Source organism: Terrapene carolina, unplaced genomic scaffold (assembly GCF_002925995.2).
Source record: "Terrapene carolina triunguis isolate 2854851 unplaced genomic scaffold, T_m_triunguis-2.0 Scaffold58, whole genome shotgun sequence".
NCBI lineage: Eukaryota > Metazoa > Chordata > Testudines > Emydidae > Terrapene > Terrapene triunguis.
In genome coordinates this window covers 110,814,529-110,823,204 of record NW_020664409.1, presented here as the reverse complement: position 1 = coordinate 110,823,204, position 8,676 = coordinate 110,814,529, and the positions used below count along the sequence as shown (strand labels likewise).

The 8,676-nt window shown below is 48.3% G+C and overlaps 1 protein-coding gene across 1 annotated transcript in view; it reads right to left on the bottom strand.

The window, feature by feature from the left end:
• The window catches only part of LOC112119748 (1-phosphatidylinositol 4,5-bisphosphate phosphodiesterase gamma-1-like), a 75,482-nt gene extending 68,331 nt beyond the window's left edge, over nt 1-7,151 (bottom strand). Inside the window, exon 1 of the mRNA XM_026646937.2 lies at nt 6,202-7,151. Within this exon, the coding sequence (XP_026502722.1) occupies nt 6,202-6,421 (220 nt within the window). The 5' untranslated portion in view covers nt 6,422-7,151. The remainder of the gene's footprint in view (nt 1-6,201) is intronic.
• Between the last annotated feature and the right edge of the window lie 1,525 nt (nt 7,152-8,676).

The following is an 8,676-nucleotide window of genomic DNA, read 5'->3' as shown; positions in this document are numbered from 1 at the left end:
TAGAACAAGAAGCAATGGGCTTAAACTGCAGCAAGGGAGGTTTAGGTTGGACATTAGGAAAAAGTTCCTAACTGTCAGGGTGGTTAAACACTGGAATAAATTGCCTAGGGAGGTTGTGGAATCTCTATCTCTGGAGATATTTAAGAGTAGGTTAGATAAATGTCTGTCAGGGATGGTCTAGACAGTATTTGGTCCTGCCATCAGGCCAGGGGACTGGACTCGATGACCTCTCGAGGTCCCTTCCAGTCCTAGAATCTATGAATCTATCTATCTATCTATGTAGCTGGAGGCTACAGTGGCAAGGCATCGTAAAGGGCAAGGGTGACACAGCTACTCAGTCTGGATTGTACCCTTCTTATTCTCCAGGTTTCCTCGTGGTTGATGGCTAACTGCTTTGGGACAACTTAGGCACAGCTGAGGCTTGAAGCCCCAGACATGTGGAAGCACGTGGACACATTTGTATGATAAGAAACAGCATGAGTTCCATCTGGGTTAACTGACCGTGTAATTAGTCTCCAATAGCAAAGGGTCTTCTGCTTTAAAGCATGCATGCCTTTATTTCCATACACAGCAGCACTGCTTTGCCTGCTTATCCAGTTAATAAATTCATCAGGTGGCCTACAAGATGCCTCATTCATTCCTTTACAAGTTGATCACCATATCGATGGTAGATTTAAAAGTGTCAGGATGGGACTGAAAGGGGAGGGAACAAGATCTTGGCAACATCCATAAGAAAGAAAACTATTTAAATAGCCCTGGCTGTGCAAGCAGGAAACCATCTTGACAACTAGAGAATTGAACTTTCCAACGATTAAATATACACTGCACACAGCAGCGAGTCAGGGGAACCGTCGTGAAATAGGCGTGATGGGGAGATTTGGAGCCCTGATCCCTTTCTCTGTAGCAGTGGGCTGAGCACAGCCCTGCTTTATTTGCAATTGCATGCTTGGCTCTAAGGCATGGCGCTGGGACTAAATGCAAAGGGGAGCCAGCAAGTTCTCTACCCAGTCGTTCCAATTCCCTTTTGATAAACTACAAATGATCTGGATTATACAGAGTCACTTGTCTGAAGATTTACAACTGTTTTCACCCGCTTTGGAATGGGAGACCTAACCACACGGATCAGTGGCCTGACAAGGTGTGTGCTTAGATAGATAAATCGTGTTGGTTCCCTGAGCTCCTCTGCCAAAACTTGAGGCTGTAACTTCCTCATAACAGCAGACACGCCCTATGTCTCTCAACAACAGGGCGAGACTATTTTTCCACTGTTGATGGTGAGGAAAGCACATCAAAGTCTTAAAAAACGGTACCAAATCAGAAAGGGCACTGCCTCTCTACATTGATGTCATCATCTGTGGCCCCACAAAGTCATGAAACCTCCTTGTTAGCCTCCTCCTGGGGCTGGCCAAGTCGGCTGTCCATCATACCAGAAGAAGGAAGCTGGATGGGGGCGGGGGGTGACCCTCAGTGACTGCGTGGCCTATTTCCAGTCCCTTATTAGGGTGACCAGATGTCCCGATTTTATAGGGACATTCCTGATATTTGGGGCTTTGTCTTATATAGGCACCTATTGCCCCCCACCCCCGTCACGATTTTTCACTTACTGTCTGGTCACCCTATCCCTTGTACAGCCACGCATCAGAGCAGAATTCCTCTGGGCGGTGTCTGCTGACTCCCTAGATGCCTCTGAAGAGCAGTGGGCACTGTCTGGGGTTCTCTGATTGGTGTCCCCCTCTGGATCCCTCATTATTACCCTCTGAGCCCACTCGTGCCCCTGTGTTTTCATCTGTTGTCCCACGCCATTACTTGTGGCCTGGCTATGGGGGAGGGCCTTTAGCTATAGGCAGGCTTAGGCCTGCCATCCCCCCGGTTTCCACAATAACACTGATGCCAATAGTTCCTGTAAAATAGGACCTGAGCCATAAGCAAAATCAGTAGAAGTTCCACTGCCCATAGGGCAGTTACCTATTGTGTATGCAGGGAATAACATGCAGCTTCTTTCATCTCAAGATCAAGTGCTCTGCAAACGTTCCTTAAGCTGAGCAGCTGCCCTGGGATTGCCATCGCTCTTAAGAGTGGTGAGATCTTCCCTTTTCTCCTGGGGTCATCTCATGGGAAGTTCACATGTCCCAGCATCACTTTAGGGGCCAATGACAGGTCATCATGTAAGAGGAATTTGTTACTATGATCAAGATGCCAGCTGTCCCTGTGAGACGGGTTTTACTGGCCCCATTGTATAGATGGGGACATTGAGGCACAGAAAGGATAAGTGACTTGCCCATCGGTCACAGGTGAGTCACTGGCAATACTGGGAATTGAATCTGGGAAGCCTGACTCTGTCCTTTCCTCTAATCACTAGACAACACTGCCCACATACAAGCAAGCAAACAGGGAAGGATCTTTACTGTGCACAAACAGACAGTAATCCCATTCTCTGTGTGGTAAGGGAACGCATATGTTTGTTTGAACAGGAGAGATAGGAGGAGGTTACCAGCTACCAATTCGGAGAAGCGTACTGGAGATTTAATTTTCACCTGCGTTTTCTAAGTAAAGTTGCTTAGGTCTGGTGGTTGCTCGTGGTCCAGGTAACAGCAGTGGGATATTGGAAGTTTGTGGTTAATCAGTTCCACACAGTGAAACCTGTGCTATGAAGGGGCTTTCCAAATGCTTGTCAGAACAGCAATGGATCTTTTACGACACTGATGCTATTGCTTCAGTTGCCAAAAACAGGGGCTCTAGAGCAATCTACTGCTGCCCATGCTATAAATCACCACTTCAGTGCTAGAATATAGTCATGCTACCAACAGCTGGCCAAGCAGATGCGAGAGTCTCTCTTTGGTACTTCTTTCTTGAAATCTCACCTACATGGCAATCGAGAGAAGGTTGTTTGGAAGCCTGATCTGCAGACTGTGTGATCAAGTGACTAGTGGGGAGGGCTGGGATTCCGGGGGAGCTGGGTTTGATTCTGGACTCTGCCACTGACTCGCTGTGTGACCATGGCTGAGTCTCTCATGCTCTGTGTGTAGTGGGGCTAACGCTACTGGCTCACCTCCCAGGAGGGCCACAAGGATCAGCTGCAAAGTGCTTTGAGACCCTAAAAGGGAAGACACTCTTAGGCAATGTCTACACTTATGGCAGCATGCAGCGTACCTACACTGCATGCCCCCAAAGTACGGGTGTCAGTAGCTGTGTAGACAGCGAGGCACCGTTTAGACAAGTAAAGACATGCCAGAACCTTAGAGTATATACCCTACATGGCTCTCTACGTCCCCAAACAGCGCCTCCATTGTCTATGCTGCTATTTTTAGCAGTGGAGTGTCCGGCTGCCTCCCTGCTGATGGAGCCTTTCCCCACTGCAGTGAAAGGCTCTGGCAGCAGGGAAAGGCTCTGGTGGGGGAAGACAGTGGGGAAAAGCTCCAGCATACGCTACACACGGCAACAAGTGTAGACAAGGTTTTAATGACAGGCCAAGAATTATTCTGGAAAATCAAATGGAGCAGGCTGTGGTTCTTTCATGGCCTTGGAAGTCCCCAACTCACCCCCCTGCTCCCCATTTCAAAAGTTAGGGACTCATTGGTTTTAGTGATGCCAATTCCTTCCACATCTCCCAGCTGGAGGTCGGGGATTGATTTGTATCAGACACTGAGGGCACCATTCTGTGGGATAAAACCCATGAACAAAGCGGGGTTCTCAGACTGATTGGAAACCAGGCAGGACAGATTCAAAAAGCGAGACTGACCCATTCCCTGTCATCCACTCCCAACTTCTGGCAAACAAAGGCTAGAAGTTCCCATTGACTTTACTTAGGATTGTAGGTTTTCAGCATCTCTGAAAGGGAGACTCTTGGGGGGAAATCTTGGCTCCATTGAAGTCAAGAGCAAAACTCCCCTTGACTTCAGTGGGGCCAGGATTTCACTCTACATGTCTCAAGTTGGGCACCCAAAATGATTGGACACTTTGGAAAGTTAAGGCCCAAGTCTTTCTGTACCTGTTTCGCCATTAATAAACTTGGGTTATTATTACTTACATACCACCTATGGCTGGTTTATGGGTGGATTAATTAGCACTGTGATCTGTTCAATGTTGCATCATTTTGCAAATATCCAATTGACCATTAAAGCACATCTCTGCGCTCAAAAATCACCATAAAAAGGAATCCATATTTTTCATCTCTCAGCGAGTCCAGAACAAATTCTATACATTTCCAAGTAAAAAAATGTTTTTCTATCTTCTGCCCTGGGATCTGAGAGTCAAGCTGGGTTCTTTTTGGTTCATGCATCATCAGCAGTGATAATGACTCTTCAGGCTAAATGTTGTCCTCACACCTGTGTAATTTTACTGTTTTCAAATTATGCCTTCAGTTATACCTGTGCAACCCCATTGAGGGCAGTAGGGTTGTAAAGATATAACTAAGGCAGGATATGAAAGCAACGAAGATACACAGTTGACCCTGCAACTGGAACTTAAACAATCCTGTTGATGCTGCATGACTCCAGCTCCCTCTCCCAGAGCTGTGTTGGGTCTAAAGGACTGATAGGAATAAAAGTAGAAAACATTTTTGTCACTAAAGCAAGTAGCTCTGACTTTGATATACCCGGGGGAGCAGATCTGCTGAGTAAGACGGGATCATTCTTCCACAGCCACTTTTCAGAGGATAACTGCACATTAACGGGATTCCATACCCAGTGGGGCTTTCCACGTGGAGGGTTAGTGTTATCTCCATAACCATATGCTGGTTTCCTGGGTAAAATCATGGCTGGCTGCAACCACTTCTCAAGAATAAGGGATGGGATTGGCCATTTAAAGCATGACAGAGGGAAAATACCTGCCTCTTCTGCTGCTGATGAATTAGACCCTGAGTAAGCAACACACAGGAGGCAGATGAACAAGTATTATCTTCTGAACTCTGCACCAGCCACACAATTCCCCTTAGTAGTAACATGCGCTACAAGAGTGAATCCCCCATGCTGAGCTGCGAGTACCCTCCCCCCCCCAAAGATAAGAGGGCAAGCAGAGTGGAAGGGACTAGAAAGAAGAAGGGTGGGTTAAAGCACAGGGAAGGGCATAAATGAGGCAAAGCAGGAAAACACCACATGCTCACCCCTGTCAACTCCATTATCTTCAGTGGAATTGCAGCCGTGATGCCAAGGGCAATCAGAAAGGAAGAGACGACAGAGTGGCTGCATGTGCTATGCAGGCTGTAAGTATGGAGCTGCCAAGGGAGAGGATGGGGATTGTGGTGGTTGAGTGAGACGAGGGAACTTACTGAAAAATAAATGGGAGGCAGGTGAAAAGAGGAGCCCAGCCCCTTCATGCAGTCATCTGCTCAGGCACAATGTGCTAAACATGGCTGGGCTAGGTCACGGCTTGAGTGGAAAACCTCCAAGGAGAAAACTCAGGCCACTGCAGGAAGGGGTGTGTTGCTGGTGAAGTGGCGCTCTTCCCCGGCGCAGAACCAGTGCCCCGGGGTGGTGCTAGGAGACAGAGTGCTGCTGGAGAAGCCCTCTTTAGGATGCTATGTAAACAAAGGTCACGGCCATTTGTGATTATTAATGATCTCCTGGTGCTTTTTGTCAGGGAGGGAGTGTTAACCCTGATGTCCTGGCCACCTCCCTACTCAAGTAACTACATGCTCCTGACCTAAATCCCCCTGCGCTTACATGCTGCATTCTTCTTCACTGACTGTTGCAGCGAAACAGATGCCACATTCCGCTCCAGAGGTTCTCTGTGGCCAGTGAAACAATCCCTGGGCACATGGTTGGTACCGCCAGTAAAGTTCGTACCATTCCTTAGAATAACGGTGCTATGACCGATCATTAAGCCGCCATCACCATAGCGATTGATAAAACATAACACGTAAATAGCACTTTTCAAAGAGCTTTACAAATGTTAACCAGTGAACCCTCACAAAAGCCACCATCCCCATTTTACAGGCTAAGATCTAGAGACTTGCCCATGGCCATGCAGCAAGTCACTGGCAGAGCTCAGCCAGAGCTAGAATAGGGGAGTTCCTAGGTTCTCAATCCACTAGGCCAGGCTGCCTCTCCACAAAGATTTACAAGCCAATGCATTCAGCTTGGATTTTCCTGGACTCTTGGAGTGAGCTGCACCAAGCCCAGCTCCCCTAGTGAGAGGCATTTGACAGTCAGCTTTAGAGATAGACATTTTCTTGGTTCACGCTGCGATGCGGAATATACTCACTGTCTCCTTCCACTTTCTCAGGCGTCCGGCTCCAAATGATCTGCCTGGTCTCCAGCTTCACCTGAAACGTCCTCCTCTCTGGCCTCTGGGACTTTTTTTGGTAGAACAAGGTCAGCACGGTCCCAATTTCCAAACTCCTGAGGATCCTCCCCATGTCCCCAACCTCCATCCTGGAGTCCTCCAAAAACCCATTGACACTGTTCAGCCTGGACCCTGACATCTCTACTGCATGGCCATCGCCTGAAGGAATCACAGAGCAGGATCCGTGTCATGCAGGAAAGGAACGAGCGTTTGGGAAATGAAGCCCAGACCCTCGGAAACAAAATCTACCCCCTTATTTTCAATTCCTTTCCCCCAAATCACCCGAGACAAGTGCTTCCTTTGCTGCAGTGGCTACTAGTGCTGGCTTCCACTCTGCTGCAGCACATCTGCTGCAAAGAGCCAGGACTCTCCTCGGAGCTGTGGAAAGAGGAAGGGGGTGGGATTGAAGGATCCTGCAACCTTCTCTCTCTGCAACCCAGGAATGAGGCTTCCCTGCTGTAATACAGCTGCAGCTGCAGCAGTGAACGATCAGGCGGGCTTGGTGGCTGCTTTTCAAATCAGAGCTATCAAAAATAATCCAACCAGGGCAGGTCCAGGAGGCTGAAATTACAGCAGCCCCTTTACACACACCAAATCCATGCTGTTGGTGCTGCAGGGTGGCATGGAGGGACAGCCCCTTGTAGAGCTCTGCCAGGCTGGGTTTTACTGTCAGCGGTGGAAGAGATGGAGGAAAGAAGCCAAGAGGCTTCAAAGTAAAAAAAGCTGTCCAGCCAGATTCAGAGATTTCCCCCTCAGCCAGCAAAGAGCAAGCTCCTCCAAACTGGGGGTGGGGAGGGCTGGAGTGGAGGAGGGACAGGCGATCTCCTGGTGGCTTTTCCTGCGGATCCTGGGGAGGAATGAAGGGGAGTTGGTCCAGTAGATTTCTGGCAGGGAATCTGGAGGATGTGGGGTTCCCCCTGCTCCAGCAGATCACAGTCAGGGAGCCCGCCTGCAGATCCTGGCGAGGGAGTATTGGGGTGAATTCCTGGGGGCCACTGCCCTGCTTCTGCTTGGGGATCAAGATGACAAGGGGGGTTTCTCCCCCCTTTTCTCTCTCTCCCTCTCGCTGCTGATTAATTTCAGGCTGGTGAAATGGACGCCCAGAGGAAACTGCAATCACACATGGCCGGAAAGAGATCAGAAAGGAATTTAAAAAAAAAATTGCAGGATCTTGGAGAAAGAAAAATAGAAGGAGAGAAAGAAAAGATGGTAGAGAGTGACATCTAGAGGCAGAAAGCACTTGCTTCCCTCTAGAGGGAGGGATAGGGAAAGATAGGTTGGGAAGCAGCATGGGACATGCTGCTGTTCACATGGTTCTTACATCTGAAGAGGCTGACTTTTGCTTTTGCGGATGAGTGCTTTTGAAGAGGTGTGTGTGTGTGGGGGGAAGCTCTGCCAGTTTTGGGGAAGGCTATTTTCAACATATTTATACACTTCTTCAATATTCTAGTTATTGAATATGAGTCTATCATTGGTATCTGACCTATTTAACCATTATTAAAATAGTAACAAACTATATAATTACATGATCATGAATTACAGTACATTAAAATCATCGCACTCACCTACAAGCGGTCTTCACTAACGTCACAGTTGAAAGACATTACGTCTCTCTGTAGCTTTCTGGATGAAACTGTCAGCAATCTTATTTACACCTAGTTCCTTGCTATGGTCTTGATGCACGTTAAGGACAGCCACATGATTCAGTCGCATCTGTCCCATTAATGACCGGAGATCATTTTTAAGTCTTCTGAAGCTGAAGAATGAGCGTTCCGCAGTGCAGGATGATACAGGTACAGTGAGAAGGATTCGTATAAATTTGCAGTACTCTTGAAGCATAGTGCGCAAATGTTCATTCCCCTCAGTTTTTAAAAACGACCCTGGAGACGGTTATATTTTTCTATACAGCTATGTCCAAGAACATGTCACGCTGTAGTTTCCTTTGCCTCGTTTGCCTTTTGTGTTTTGTTTGCTCTCGCTGGTATCAAAACTCATGGTAGCAGTTTCAGCGGTCGGATCGTCCACTGTTGCAGCAGATTCTCCTGTATTTGCTGAAGCACATTGGGTTCCTGAAGGTTTACCACTGCTGATTTTGAACACAAATGTATCCATTTCAACCTACTCACTTCCATTCCCTAACTGTGAATCGCGATATGCTAGTTAGGAGGAACCATATGTCCTGTTTTGGCTGGGACAGTCCCTTTTTTAAGCCCTGTCCCAGCTGTCCCAGTAGGGTGCAACCCCTAGTGGAGCATGGAGGATTGTGCAGGGCCGGGGGGGGGGCAAGGGGCAACTCCAGCCCTGGGTGGGAGGGAGGGTTCTGGAGAGCGGCTCGGGCCAGGCCAGCCCCGCACATGGGTGGGAGGCAGGGGGTCTTGGGCCAGTCCCATGTAC